The sequence below is a fragment of the Lepidochelys kempii genome, chromosome 2 (genome assembly GCF_965140285.1).
Source record: "Lepidochelys kempii isolate rLepKem1 chromosome 2, rLepKem1.hap1, whole genome shotgun sequence".
Lineage (NCBI taxonomy): Eukaryota > Metazoa > Chordata > Testudines > Cheloniidae > Lepidochelys > Lepidochelys kempii.
This window is the reverse complement of record NC_136381.1, coordinates 61,189,447-61,205,641: the sequence shown is the minus strand read 5'-3', so window position 1 is coordinate 61,205,641 and position 16,195 is coordinate 61,189,447. Positions and strand designations below refer to the sequence as shown.

Sequence of the window (16,195 nt, the reverse complement as noted above, 5' to 3'; positions counted from 1 at the left end):
GGACACGAATTCTGCATGTGTGCAGTGGCGCAAAATTCCCCCAGTAGTAATACTGTATACAAATTCAATGTATTTTCATGAACATACTTTCTTATAGTTAAGAATGAACTATTCTTGTACCTCATGCCAGGAATTTCCTAAATAGTTTCCATCTGTATGAGCCACTGTGATAAGTGTTTTTATTGTGTCAATGTTCTTCTGTTTCATTTCAGTTATACCAGAACTCACTGTAAGCAAGGTAAATCTTGCTAGTGCTTGGACATAGGCATCTCTTTCAAGCTACACAGGGAAACAAAAATGAGTTGTTTCTGTTAGTTTCCATAACTTGTCAATGTCTAAATATCTTTTGGTTCCTTTATGTATTATGGAGGCATTCAGACATTAATTTTTATTTGGGAAACCATATCTCTTATAATAACCCTATGTCCACATCGGAATGAACCAAATATAGTAATACATTTGAAAGATGCATTAGGAATGTAGTTCTGCATGCCCACTCTTTGAATAATTGTATGCACCACCCATCTATGCAGTATTATGATTTGGTTTATACGGCCCATATCCCTAGCTTACCCTATATTGACAGATTTCAACCTCAAATATCTGGTTGCAATATCTCAATGGCAACTACACCGAAAAGTAGGGAGACATTAAAGTCATGAAATTAAATACTGATTGCTGCTAAACTCATCTACAAAATCTCTTAGCTAAGTAATACGGACACTTAAAGACAGTGGCGTTTTCAATGAGGACCAATATGTTACTGAAGAAAATAAGGTAGGTTTCATACAGTTGAATTTCAAAAGTATTATATTAACTTAAAGCATCCCTCTCTTTCTCTAATGAGCTATGGCATAAGGCTCTCCTTGTAGAACTGTAAACCGGGGAAGGTAAGGTGTCACATGTAGCAGTCTACAGCATGTGATTTTTATAATTTATTCTGAAACCAGACACTATCTTAACTTGAAATACAAAATGTAAACAAATATTCAAGACACCCCACCAGATGAGAGACATGCACGCTGTAAGGGAAAAAAGATACAACTCCCCAGCAGCCTTTCCCCAGTTGAGAGATGCTATTGCCCATGCCCAAGTGCTGCCTTGCCATGATGTGCTGGTAAAAGTCTGTCAGCAGAAGTCCTCAGAGAGACGACCTAAGAGATTTATTAATTGAAAACAGAGACTTACATTATGTATCTGTGTGTTCAGAAAGAGAACGACTATAAAATGAACTTGTTATAACCCAATTCCAGAGCTCTAGAGCATCTGAGTGTAGGAGCAACTCTTCCTGGGTAGATGAGTGACTGACCTACCTTCCATGCAAACAGAGAAGAGCTACAAAGTACAAGAGAAGGGGTTTCTACATGTGTATAACTGATTTGTGTGGATGGCTTATCCATGAAGAGGCCAAAGGCCAGAAACTACGTTCTTTGGAAAAGGAAGCTCATTACAACCCCAATTATCATGTGAACCTAAGATATTAATTACAAAATGCAACGAGCTGTTTGGGAATTTATAAGGCAGGTTTTTAGATAAAAGTTAAAGAGCAAAAGAGCTGGAATAAAATGAGATACAACCAGAACAGACATCCATTTTGTTGGGCATAATCTAACCTCTTTTCTATATTTGTGAAAACCCTCAGATAAGAAGTCAGCAATGGCCAACTGGTAGCAAACAAATTCTGTGTGGTCTGCAAGGTTTATAAAAATTCCAGTGTATATGAAGTCTAAGGACTTACTGCTAATTTATTTCATGTAGAAAATACTGGCAGCAGTATCAGACCCTTTTATAGCTAGATGTCCAGTAGACCTGTGGGATTACATAATTCAATGGGCCATATTCAATACTGACTGGCATTCCACTTTACTCTGGGCTTAGGCAGAGTGAGCACAGTTCAATCAGAGGAACACTCTCCCATGATACCATCAGGTGAAGAGGGATTGCTGAACGAAAAAGACTCAGCAGTCAGAGTCAGATCTTCCTTGAAAAGAAAAGCAACAGAGGAAATTAAGGCACTCTTCTCATGACAGATGTTCTCTTTTCCCTCATGGAATGGGAGAGAAAAAGAGTGACGCCGTCTCCTTCCTAACCACCACTACTGTAGAAGAAGAGAAAAATAACAAATGAGATCAACCAAAAAGGATAGGTGAGCTGAAATATGCAAATTAAGAAAAATCATGGAGCAGGTCCTCAAGGAATCCATTTTGAAGCACTTGGAGGAGAGCAAAGTAATCAGGAATAGTCAATATGGATTCACCAAGGGCAAGTCATGCCTGACTAACCTGATTGCCTTCTATGATGAGATAACTGGCTCTGTGGATATGGGGAAAGCGGTGAACATGATATATCTTGACTTTAGCAAAGCTTTTGATATGGTCTCCTACAGTATTCTTGCCAGCAAATTCAAGAGTATGGATTGGATGAATGGACTGTAAGGTGGATAGAAAGCTGGCTAGCTCATCAGGCTCAATGGGTAGCGATCAATGGCTCAATATCTAGTTGGCGGCTGGTATCAAGCAGAGTGCCCCAGGGGGTCAGTCCTGGGGCCGGTTTTGTTCAACATCTTCATTAATGATCTGGATGATGGAATGGATTGTTCGCAGATGACACTAATATGGTGGGAGAAGTAGATATGCTGGAGGGTAGGTACAGAGTGACCTAGAAAAATTGTTGGATTGGGCTAAAAGAAATCTGATGAGGTTCAAGAAGGACAAGTGCAGGGTCCTGCACTTAGGACGGAAGAATCCCATGCACTGCTACAGGCTGGAGACCAATTGGCTAAGCGGCAGTTCTGCAGAAAAAGACCTGGAGATTACAGTGGACGAGAAGCTGGATATGAGTCAGCAGTGTGCCCTTGTTGCCAAGAAGGCTAACGATATACTGGGCTGCATTAGTAGGAGCACTGCCAGCATATCGAGAAAAGTGCTTATTCCCCTCTATTCGGCACTGGTGAGGCCACATCTTGAATACTGCATCCCCCACTACAGAAAGGATATGGACAAATTGGAGAGAGTCCAGCGGAGGGCAACGAAAATTATTAGGGGGCTGGGGCACATTACTCATGAGGAGAGGCTGAGGGAACTGGGCTTTTTAGTCTGCAGAAAAGAAGAGTGAGAAGGGATTTGATAGCAGCCTTCAACTACCTGAAGGGGGTTCCAAAGAGGAGGGAGCTAGGCTGGTCTCAGTAGTGGCAGATGACAGAACAAGGAGCAATGGTCTCAAGTTGCAGTGGGGACGTCTAGGTTGGATATTAGGAAACACTATTTCACTAGGAGGGTGATGAAGCACTGGAATGGGTTACCAAGGAAGGTGGTAGAATCTCCATCCTCGCAGGTTTTAAGGCCTGGCTTGACAAAGCTTTGGCTGGGATGATTTAGTTGGGATTGGTCCTGCTTTGAGCAGGGGCTTGGACTAGATGGCTCCTGAGGTCTCTTCCAACTCTGATCTTCTATGATTCTATGATCTGGTACAAGATATGGAGTGAAAGCCCCAAGACAGACTTGTGTTACAGCATCAGATTCACTTTAAAACCATAATAATGAAAACAAGATTTTAAAAATGAGATTTTATTATGCTCAGTGATGAGGATGCATGGCTCACAAAACTGTACTGTGCTGTTCAGGAAAAATCCATAAAAGCTGAGAGACCCTTTCAGCTATCAATGTTATGATTTTATCATGATGCATAAAATACTGACTGTTCTTAGAAAGTGATCTTGGGTAATAACTCATCTATATTTCTTCAACAAGACTGACACACAACATGAGAGCACCAGCAGGAAGGTGGGAGAAAAATTTAGCATGGGACAGACAACATATTTGTTCTCAAAAATTCTTATAAGGAAAATTTACCAACCATCCCTACATCCCCAAATAGTCTTGTGTCCAAAATGGACAATACTTGATCTAATCAGAATCTTGCACAATAGGAACTTTCTAGTCTAAACCACAGTATCTTAGGGTATGTCTTCGCTACCCGGCGTGCAGCGATTGATCCAGCGGGGATCGATTTATCGCGTCTAGTCTAGACGAGATAAATCAACCCCCGAGTGCTCTCCAGTTGACTCCTATACTCCAGCGCCATGAGAGGTGCAAGTGGAGTTGGCGGGGGAGCAGCAGCAGTCAACTCACCGTGGTGAAGACACCACAGTAAATCGATCTAAGTACGTTGACTTCAGCTACGTTATTCATGTAGCTGAAGTTGCATAACTTAGATCGATTCCCCACTCCCAGTGTAGATCAGGGCTTAGAGACCATAATTATTTTAATGGCAACCAAGATACAGAACTCTCCAGAACCTGAAGGTAATATCATGGTCCTCACTTCAGAGGGAAAAGCAGCAAAAAGCAATAAATTTTCCTTTGAGATTAAGGATCAATCATCCAGAAAAATAAGTAGAAAGCCCTGAATGACAAGGAGCAACCTACAAAGTGAATAAGACAAATCCCTATCTTTTGACAGTGGCCAATTCCAAGGAGCTGTTCCTCAGTCTATACTGAAAATTCTGAGATGCTGCTTTCAGTAAATTATTCATGGGCTATTAGTTGCTTTTCACAATTTAAGGACATTTATGCTGACCAGGTTGCCTTCCATGTTGCCAATACACTTTCTCAAAAGAAAATATATCACACCATACTGCAGCTGCACTGTGTTATTCTCTGATGGCAAGATAGTTCACTGCTGCCCATAATACTTTTGAAAGTGGAAGACTTTGGTTTCTGCTAAGAGAGACTCCTACACACCTATTACTAGTTTGAGAAGGCAATTACTGAGTGGCAAAAAAGTTATAAGGGAGAGATTACTATTTTCAGCATGATAGTGTAAATGTGTTTAGCTTAGGGATCACATTTTTAATAATTAAAAGTTTATTTTCTATTTTCAGTGGACTCATTTAAAATTGTGGTGTCAAACATAAAAGAATTCAGCCTTCATCCCAACCACCAACATATACTCACAGATTATGGCAGATCAGTACATTTATTGGCCATTTCCCTATACTGGCAGAATATTATGTTCAACAGCTGTGAGTTTAAAGAAAAGAAACTTATTCCCAAGTTTAATCAGTATTATCCACTAGAGCCAGTGAGTCTGGAATTCTTGACATCCCATTTAATGCAAGGTGCATTATATTTGGAAAGGCATTCCCAGTGCCATAGAGTTAAAATGATATCCAATTGCACAAGTCTCAGAATAGCTATGGTCTCTCTCTAAAGTTGAGCACAATTTTTCCACCAAGGTTCAGCGAACTACTACTTTTCAACTACATAATATATTTGAAAAAGATTCATGTTAAGAAACAGAACCTCTTGTGGCAAGGCTTAAGATGAAAATTCAAAAAGTTTGTTCATCTGAAAACGCTTCTTTGTAGTCCTATATATATGGAAACATGTATAGTTTCACAAACAACAGATGAAGCAATTTAGAATTTAAAATAAACTCAATGCACTCAATTAAAACCAGGTACAGTAATAACTTCGGAACAAGGAAGTCACTGGATATTGCAGTACTTACATCTTCAGGTAATAATGTAAAGAATTTAGTGAATGTACTACGATTCCATTAATAGCACCTAAACCAAAATATACTCATATAATCTTAACATTTAACATTACCTGAATGCTGAAAATGCATGCAATCCTGATTGCACATCGTATGCCTTCCAAGCAAAGAGAAGCAACTTCTGTATCATCACAGTCTTGTAGACCCACACTGAATGCAGCTAGGAATGGTGTCCATGCCAACTGGAACACAATAAAACCACACACATTACATTAATTTTTAATATTCGATCTCAATAAGCGAAAACTTTATTCCAACAGAAAAAGAGATATAAACATCACTGTATCTCGCTGAAAAATGAAAAACCAAAACGCTTAATCAACAACAACTTCGGAGTGGCCTTTCTACTAAAAAGAAATGGGAAGTGGAAATAGGGAAAAGGAGTAATAGTACAGTTATAAGGTAAGGAGAAGATTATTTTGGACCAACTGCAGTGTAATACAGACACACACTTTCTAGTGACAATGCAGTCTTGTCCAGAGCATTTTTTTTATTGTAAATGTGCTATGGGTTCTAAAAGAGAGAAGCTGTGTGTCAGTTATATATAGTGGATATTGTTTTTATACTATCTATATAACAGTTCTCCATATGCATACATAATTCTTTGCATAATCAGAAACAAATATATATATTTGTATATAAGTTCTGACAACAGCCCCAAAACTTAATTGCACAGTGAAAGGAGCAATTCAAATTTGCTGAAAAGTGCCATCCTTACACACACAATTTCAGAGAATTGTTAAGAGTCAGATTGAAAAAAGGTAACTGTAGAGTTCTTGAAAAGCTACTCATGAAAATATTTATCCAAGTGCGTGCCTTACTTGTTAGGAGAAGTAAGATAGGCAGCTCCACCCAGCTATCTATAGCATATTATTATAAAATTAATGATTTTATATTAGTTAAACAGCATGGCTAACTACTATTTGGCGTTTTTCATATGATGAAAAAAACCTAACTATACAACAATCATTCCTACCAAGGTGCAAGTGGTGGAGATAGAAGGAAAGACAGTTTTTCCCCTCTCCAGAGAAAGGGATCCCGACATTCCTTCAGTGACATAACTTTCAGTACTTCAGTTTGAATTTTGAACAGATAGAAGGGGAGATTAGATTTCTATTATTTTAGCACACATCTTTTTCCTTTTCTTTTCACACGGGGATTTTCCATAATGTTTATGTGGACAGCAGTACTATAAGTTGTTAAGAGTGTTTTTAATGGGACACTGTTTGCATACTACAATTTTGCTGTTTGGTGTGTTACACGTACAGTTGGATCCACATTATGGTAAATTTCTATAATTTCTTTAAAATGTACCATTTGCTCATTTAGGATGAAAATCATCCCTTATGAAGCATAATTCCTACTTTGAGGATTTAAGTGGTGGCACACAAGGTGAATTTCATCTGTACTTATTTTTACCATGATATATAACATCACTAGGTTATAAGTTTCACTACTTCATTAACAGGAAAAGATATGCATACAGACTTGAGAATGTTTACAGAGCCTAGATATGAGGAAAGTCAGGATGGAGTAAGCAAATATTTATTCTTTACTATTTTGTAATCACTACTTTGACAGAATAATTATGATTCCGATCGTTGGCTCTAAACATTAAGCTATATTATTGGTTCTTACGATTAGTTAATGACTGGAAATGATAAAAGGATGAATGTCTTGGAACTGAGTCTAGTAATTAGAAACTCAAAGAGGAAGAGATATATCCACTGGAAGCTCACATTAAAGCTTTGGGTTTTTCTCCCTTAAAAAAAGAGATGGGTTTTGCAGATATTCTTCTCTGCAAAGTAAAGAAAGGGAAATTTTATATTAAAATGGGTCGATATCTTAATTGAAAAAACTGAATAGATAAAAATGGGAAGTTTGTTATTTTACATATGCTATGTGACTGACTTCACATTCCTTAACTTAGATGGATCAATTTAAGTTTTTTAAAAATCCTTACGAAATTCACATAGCCATAAATAATGTCTGTCACAGTTCAAGGCAACTGCACCTGTATTCCTACTCTGTGGTCCAGCAAGGGCACCAACTCGAGGCTCCTGGCTCCTCAGCCGTCACCACTTTTGGGTGGAGACCCACATCTCCCTCCAGCCAGGCATTTATCCAGGCTGCACTGTTCCCTGCCTACACTGTGTTATTCCCAGTAAGCCAGACTCCGTAGACAAACCAGCGTCTGTGCTTCGCTTTTGCCTCAGACAATATAAACAGTATAATTGCCATCCGTTATGAGTTGCCACACAGATCTTTCTAAGCAAGCCTATTTATACACAAGATGAAAGCATTACAGAGACAACCTATTAAAAACAACAAAGGAACCTATATGCATCATGAAAAGCTTATCAGAGGTCACCTCAACTCTAAGGTCTTCCAGGTGTGTCTGTCTGTCTATTGTGAGGACAGGTTTGTTCCAACCCTTCCTTCAGGATTGCTCCCTACAACCTGGACAGAAGATTCAGCCCATTTGTGCAATCACAAAAAAAAGGCCCTCATTCAGGGTATTTATCAAAAAGCTTTCTTTGTCTGTTACCTTTGAAGAATCCAATTTGAACCAATTTATGCAAGCCTGTCCAGATGATGGTACCTCTCTGGATGTGTTAAAATCTGAGTGAATTTGCTTAATCACACTAAATGTCCTTTGTTCCTGGAGACCTGTGAAAGCACCTTTACTTGTTAAGCTCCCCACTCCTGGAGCCCTTCCTCACCACAACAAAAGGTCCTGGCAGTGAGGAGATGCTGAACCCTTTCCCCACAGCCTCCTTGCTTCCGGAGCCTTTCCCTAACACTTGTAGCTACACACCACAATGTGGACGTAGTGAGCTTTCCACTGCAGCACATAGCTAAATGTACATTACACACCGCCACCAGTGGAGCGTACTGTAGACGAAGCCAGAGCGTGCAACTCCCTACTCATTCTGAAGTCTTACGGTCTCTGTCCTGACTCATGTCACAGCACTGCTGAGCCTGCACATGACTGCTGGCTCCATATCTTTTTCTCCTTTCCCAGGTTTGGCTTCCTGATGTTACCTGGTCCAGTGGAGGGATCAGGAACTGACAGTGGGGGAGCTGGGATGTATGAGGCATTCAGGCTGAATTGCAGTGAAGAGGGACTTTCTCCTCACAAATATCTCACCCTGCCCTGTCTTTAGTGGCTAGAAACCTCTTCAATACACCACCCAATAGCAACACGAAATTGACAGAAAGGTAGCCAGTTCCCAGATGTGTCAGGTTTTAATTTAATAATACAATTCTTTGAGCTAAACCAGTAATAATTTTCACACCCTATCAAAGCATCAGACTATGTGTGGTGGTGAAGTGATGTGGATAACTGCTTACTGAAGGCTGGAATGAAACCACCAATGTTTCTTTTGTTGGTGTGACCAAGAGTGACATTTGAACCCATGTCTCCAGATGTGAAAAGCCAAACACACTAATCCATTGTGCCAGCTACCGTGTACGGTTTTAAATATGAACTTGTGCTAGCAGAATGAGTTAAGTCTTCATTTTCACCAAAATACCAAGCTCCTTCACCGTTCTGTGCATTCATACAATCCGACAATGGCAGCTCCGTAACAATTTCTGTTGTGGACATCTTACGCTGGTTCTTTTGCATTGTCTACTAAGTATCTGCTTTTAAGACCTGCTTAATGCTTCACAGTTTCCCTTTTGCTGACATTTATGGTATTTTGCTTCTCAGGCTGGACACACTTTGCACGAATGTTGTGATGTTCTACCACATCTTCCATATGTTTCCGTTCTCTTTTTCCTGTCTGTCTTCTCTCAGAGTTTCCTCAGGTTTTCAATTTGTGTTTCTTCTTGAGCTTTTTAGGTTGAAATTTTTGCATCATCGCAAGCATCCCTCTGATGCCATTTATATTCTGTGGGAGATGTGCAGCCTTCCCAGTGAAACATCCTCTGTTTTATCAGTGTTTTTACATACAGTCTTCTGATCAGTATGTTGTCTGCCTCATCTTCCATGGCATATGAGGACATTTACTTGGTACTCATCATGGTTACTGACAACCCTGATGCAACATGAAACTGCTCAAAATGACCTGTTCATTTTAGCCATGTCTTCTCAGCAAAATTAAGACTTTCTAGAAGGGTTAGTGGAAATACTGACTCCATTTACCTCAAAAATGAACTTTTCTTTGCAAACTCCTTGTTTTAATCCTGTTTTTCTGCTGCTTTTGTGCCCTTAAACTACCTTATTTTTCTCCCTCCGTTCCTGTGGCTTCCTTCCTGTTCCAATGAGAGCTGGGCCTTTTTGCTCTAGTTCTCTTGTGGCCTGAGTGCAGTTCCTCTGCAGAGTTTCCTCTTCACCGAGTTCATATTTTTCTGTCCTGTCTTTTTGTCTCTTTCCTCTTTGGGCTGGGGCTTTTCCTGCTCTCACAGCCCTACAAAGAGCCTCAGCTCTCTCCTCTTTCTATTCTACAGTGCAGCCCTGACAACACAGGTTGTTCTGAGTGCTGCTCCAGTGCTTGGGGATGAGGAAAACAACCCCTCCCTGCTCTGAGTAACTTCACATACTCTTTCTTCCTTTCTCCTTGTTCCGACACTGTTTGTTGAAGTGCAGGCAGAAGCAAAGATCACAGAGGTATATAGTGTTGCATCAAGGGCATTATTATTAATAGCGTGGAAGTGGTTGAATAATTAGCATTTATACCAGGTGTAATGAAACCTATAGTATTAACTCTAAGTACTTCCTACTTCAGCAGGAGTTTGAACTGATAATCCTACTCCAGGTTGGTTCAGGAGTAAATCACCTTCTCAGGGAGTACGCTTCTCAGTTACCAAATACATCTGGTGGTCTGCTCTGCATTTGACAGTGTTACCATGATAGACAGAGACACATTTGAATATATATTCTTAATCTGGGAGCTGTTAATCTGAAAACCAGTTTTTAAGTGGGGCAAAGAGAAGATTACTTAGATCTACACCAAGGTAAGGACAAGCAATTCAGAACCACACATTAGCAAAGATGCATCTTAAACACTAACCTACTCCCCCCATTGCAAACACTAAAAAGCAAGGAAATATTTTAAGTTATGGCACACCTCTTCACTATACCCAAGAGCCCACAAATTCATAATTCCACTAAAAGCAATAGACTGTTTTGTCAGAATGAACTTCCTTTGGCCAACACACTACATACAACAAATTAAATCTCCCTCAGAATGAAGAGGAATTCTTAACGAGAGAGCTGGATTGTGTAACAGCTACTGACTGACTATTGCATTGTCATTTCCCTCCTATGCAAATCCCTGCACTCTATTGCCTTCCATATTCTCTCAACAAATGTTTACAGTTTCTCATCCATTCTTTATCCTTTACCCTGCACACTCTCCTCAATTCCTCTTCTACCTTTTTTGTTCCTTGTTTGAGGATGTCCCCCCTGCCCCCTTTTTGAGCAATTCCTTTTTAAATTAAAAAAACACTTACTTTAAAAATACACCCCTTTTCTTCAGCTTTAGCTGGAGTAGATAAAGGGCTTCAATTCCTCCTTTGCATATAGGCCTTACTGGTGGGCAAAATAATGAGAGGATGAATTATTTTACCCATCACTCCCTTTTGGGGGTCCTTAAAAGAAAAGAAACGTTAAGGGGGAAACTGTCTGCAGAGGCTGTCTGACATTTGATGGCCGGGAAACAGGTGGACTGGAAAAAGTACGCTTCATTGTCATGGCTGCCACCCCCAGTGTTTCCTGGGACCACAGGATTCAACGTAAGACCACTGGGCCTTTGTTCTCCTGATCTTGAAAGATGTTCTGACTAAACCAGGCCAAAGACTAGTTGACAATACCATCTCCACTGGCTTTGGCTAAATCCCGACCACCACCTGGGATGTGAGATTTTGGTTTCTGCTGTCACTCCTCTCCACCCATGTACCCTTTTCCTTCTCTTTCCTACACCTCTCCTTTTGCCTTCTGTGTCTAACTTAGCCAGCCATGACTGTATATTTTGCAATACTCCAGTAAGACCAAAAAGACAGCTAAAAACAATGCCCTACACAGCGCAATGCTAGTATAAGTTTGCCAGCTCTCAGATTGGCTACTGTGTGCCATGCCTGTGTTTTTCTAGCAGCAAGGCTGAAAAAAAAATTAGCATCAAAGACAGAAGCTGCATTTTCTATCTTTGCTGTTCTTTTCTCTCCCTAGTTGGGTCTGTGTCTTGATTTGTCTTCTAGGAAACGGAATCAAATTTTAAGAGCAGCAACAAGAGTTCTGGTCCATCTCAACTAACTTCTTCTCTTTTTCCCAGAAAGGACAATTATTACCATATTTAAAACCATCTAAGAGACTGTCAAACAGGGTTGTGTTTCCCACCCCCCCCTTCTAAAGCCTTTATCCAGCTAAAGGTAAAAGAGACAAGGGACGCTGCTAAAACAAGTCTTATTTAATACTTTACATTTCTAATCCTTTAACTGCCCTTCCTTTAGTTTTTGTATCTTTACGAAAAGGTTGAAAGGATTTTTAACGGCGCGCACCATGGTACTAAGCAGACCGAAGGCTCTGTATTCAGAACCCTGAACCTTGTTTAAAATTATTGTTGTACAGTAACAGAGCCATGTTAATATCTTTGATTCTCAGGGCCCATTTATTCCATCAAAATTAATATAACAGAACACACAAGAATGGAAAAGGAGGGGGAGCAGAGAGAAAGGAGGAGAAAGGAAGAGGACAGGTAGGAAGCTTTTAAAATAGATATTAAGAAGTTACTTATGCAAATGAAGACTAATCATTCCTAAGCAGCATGAGGTTGACAGGCACAATCTTTCAGTAAAATAACTAAATGGTGCTTCTTATTGGTTTGGTAATATCGATCTGGGCTCTATTTCTAAAACTGTGGTGTTAAGCCCAAGATAAGGTTATAAACTCAAGCAGGTAGCACCCCCTCAAGTTATTTAAACACTTCTACACTTACAGGATAGATTAAGTAATGTGAATTTTTTTTAAACAATTCTGATTAATTCTTTTACAAGGTGAAACAATGTCCAATAAGCTTTAGATTATTCTTCTGGAAGTTCGGTCTTTCAAAACATTACCACTGAAATAATATGGAATCCCACAGTATTTCTAACAATGCCTTGCAATCACAGTGTTCCAAGTTAACATTATATACCCAGCTAGAATTTCAATACAGAACATGAGAATCTCACCTTGAACATTGGTCTCACATGCTCCAAATGGGTTGCACTAGTAAAAGGTGCCTGAACATGGCTCACTGCTTCCATGAGGGCTTTTGCTGTTTTAGCCATCTGTTCCATTTCCAAGTTATATAGAAGTCGTCTCTGCTTTTCACTAGCAACATCTATGAACACATTTTTTGCTTTTACATTTGTGTTTCAGTCAAGGCTCTCTCACAGAAAGTAAGTAAAATAGTAATTTTGTGACAGTAATCATTTAAATGCTGTATTCTGATACATTTAGAAACGGATGAAATCTAAAAGTTGATGCGAATTAATCTTGTTTGTTTACATTGTAGTATAAAGTCAAGTTACATCAATACACTAATAACAAAAGTATGTGAGTAGTGAAATTTTGTTTTTTAAATGATAATTTACCTTAATTTTAGTCTATATGGAAATAATCTATATCATTAATCAAAGAAAGATTGTGACTGAATTGAAGCAATCTATTTTAAGAAGAAATACCAAGCAAGGTACATGGGTTGGATTAATTTCACAAAGTGGACAGAGATTTTATATGAAACTACCACCACAATGGGGAAGGGTTAAGTGTGGAAAAATAAATATTTTTCCCTTTCTCAAACGTATGTGGCGAAGTACCTTAACACCTTTTCATGCTGGTATTGAAGCCTCTATCTCAAAGTGAGGGACAACCCAGAAAGAGTACAATAAAAAGAAATAAAACACTTACATTTTCAGGGAACATTTAATTCATCAGAGTTTAATGGCTTTATAAAAAGGTAAAATAAGCTGCTGGACAGAAACAAGCTGAAGAGCAGGGAAAAAAAGAGGTAGCTACAGATGGAGACTTGTGACGTTGGAAAGGAGTTATGAGCAGAGTGTTCTGGGGGGCTAGTTTTGGAACCATTCATTAAACCATATACAGAAAAAATTTGGATAACTTTATAAAAACAGGATCTTCACATTTGCAGAAAATATGAAAACTGAATGCACACACAATGAGGAACCATCAGATTTAAGAACATTTGGATCATTAAAATGACAGTCCAGAAGACAAACAACAGTTAAATGCTTTTTAACATTATTTAAGGAAGGAACCAATCTAGGGAACGTGTGCTAAACGAGCAATCATAAACCATAATGAAAACAAGATTTTGAGGCATTATTGTGGGGAAAACCCCATTACTGCATTAAAACAAGATATTGCTATAGGTGATGGACAGGATACAAAACAAAAAGTGATACTGTTACTTTATTGTAAAGGTCTCATGTGGAATATTGTATACAGTATTCATCACTGTACATCAGCAAAAACTATGCTGCCAAGAAAGTGCTGTGTAGAGGTACAAAGATGACACCTGGACTAAATAATATCAATTCTGAGGCAAGATAAAGTCAGAATAAACCCAGTTTAATTTAACAGATAAGACTTCAAGGGAGCACAACAGACTTTCAAAATTAAAGGGACTGACAGAAGGTAATAAATATAGTCACTCAATTACTGCAGAAGATGACATAACTGAAGCCAAAAAGATGACGACCTGAAGAAGAGCTCTGTGTAGCTCTAAAGCTCGTCTCCCTCACCAACAGAAATTGGTCCAATAAAAGATATTACCTCACACACGTTGTCTCGACAACAAGAAAGGAATTGATGGGTTTGGGCAGAGAGTAAGAAAGTGAGAAAAAGATTAAAATTAAAGAGGGTAGGAATTTTGGGGCCCAGAGTTCTTAAATACTAAGTTTACAGAAACAATGATTTAGTACTATATGTAAGAACCTGTAAAATTAATTCTCATAGGTTCACTTTTTAGAAGATAGGAAAGAAGAAAAAAAAAAAAAGAGAGAGAGAGAGAGAGAGAAAGTGAAAGCAAATTTAACCCCATTTCAGATTTCGTAGTGCATCCTTTCCTGCATGTTTCTCTTAATATGTATGTTCTTCAGGCGTATATAGCATGGCACTGAGATTACTACTAGTGCTAAACAAATAACTATTCATAGCAACAACAAACAAGAGGTTGTTAGTTTAGTACACCACATTCCTAACACCAGGAGACCACATTATGAAATAAAAGAGCCAACATTTATTCTGTGACGACTGACACACTGCTGGTACTTACTTTGTTTACTGGATTTTGTGGGTATTACTAGTTCTTTTGTTTCCTTCATAGATATCTTCTTCCCTGCTATTTCGTTATAGATAGCTGACAGATACTCCTCAGGAAGATCCTTACTGTCATTGATACCTCTGTTCATCTTAATATACTGCTCCTTGGTCATTTTGTTCTTTACCTGGAAACCAAAAAGAAGCAAATAGTATGAATGACAGAGGCAAAGGGGAAGATTTTTAAATGATTTAGGCACCTAAACAGGCAGATAGGTGCCTAAGCCCACCAGATAATCACCATTGACATTTTCAAAGCCACATCTCAGGTGTTACCTAATCCCCCAAAATGGCTAAGTTTCCACCACTCAGCATTTTCAAAATGGTCTAAGTGCTGCCACCCCACAGGGGGTAACGAGGTGCTAGGACAGTTAGCTCAAACCAAAGCCTTGGAGGCGCCAAAACAGAATTTTTAAACTAGGCAGGGGAATGCTTATCTTGCCAATGGGCCTGATTAGGGTGACCAGATGTCTCGTTTTTAAAGGGACAGTCCCATATTTAAGCTCTTCTGCAAGCGTCCAGCTTTTTTTTTTTAAAAACGGGCAAATTGTACTGTGTTTTCTGTCTCTCCTCCCCATCAGCACTCGTGAGTCCTGCTGCTGGCCCAATCCCCGATTGCTAGCCACTTGCCCACTAGTGGTGAGTGGGGGGTCCAGAGGCCAACGATGGGGGTGGGTGTGCAAGGCTGGTGGCAGGGCCGGCCACTCCCCTTGCTGTGTGCTGGCTCTCGGCCAGCAGGGCCCTGCCCCCTGTCCCATTTCTGGCCAGCACTGGCTGTGCACTGCGGTGGCTGGTGAGTGCAGGCAGGCGCTAGGTGGCGGCCAGTTACATGTCTCCTCTGCTGCCCACCCATCAGCCCCTCTATGTGCTCCCCCCTCTCACTGTCCTCTCCCTGCTTTGCCCCTTCACAAACCTCAGCCCTACTGCTCCTCCATATCTTCCCCGGCAGGGTGTGTCCCACTCCCAGTACTGTGCGGAGAACCAGTCCCTAGTTGGATTGGTCAGGGTTATGTCGGTGGCCAGCTGGAGGTGTTAGCTGCCTTTCAACACGGTGCGGGCAGGAAGGGACAAGCTGCTTCCAGTCACAGGGGATGTTAATTTGAACACTGGTACTGCACAGTTCTGACTGCCATTGAACTCGCTTGAATACGAGTAATTTTACCAGGTGTCCCATATTCAGCATAGGGAACTATGGTCACTCTAGGCCTGATACTGTAGGCGTATATTGAGCATGTCTAAGACCTGATATCTGTCAGACCCCACAGCAAGAGAGCTAGATGCAGGCTACCGGCAGGCAGAGGATACACAG

General features: G+C 40.0%; 1 protein-coding gene across 4 annotated transcripts in view; it reads right to left on the bottom strand.

Annotated features, from left to right (window-relative positions):
• ARFGEF1 (ARF guanine nucleotide exchange factor 1) overlaps nucleotides 1-16,195 on the bottom strand; it is a 181,744-nt gene that overhangs the window by 44,216 nt on the left and 121,333 nt on the right. For all 4 annotated transcript variants that reach the window (XM_073330931.2, XM_073330927.2, XM_073330929.2 and 1 more), the window contains 4 exons: nucleotides 14,843-15,014; nucleotides 12,735-12,886; nucleotides 5,612-5,740; nucleotides 121-279 (listed from right to left, as the gene is read on the bottom strand). In XM_073330931.2, coding sequence (XP_073187032.1) covers nucleotides 121-279; nucleotides 5,612-5,740; nucleotides 12,735-12,886; nucleotides 14,843-15,014 — 612 coding nt within the window. The remainder of the gene's footprint in view (nucleotides 1-120; nucleotides 280-5,611; nucleotides 5,741-12,734; nucleotides 12,887-14,842; nucleotides 15,015-16,195) is intronic.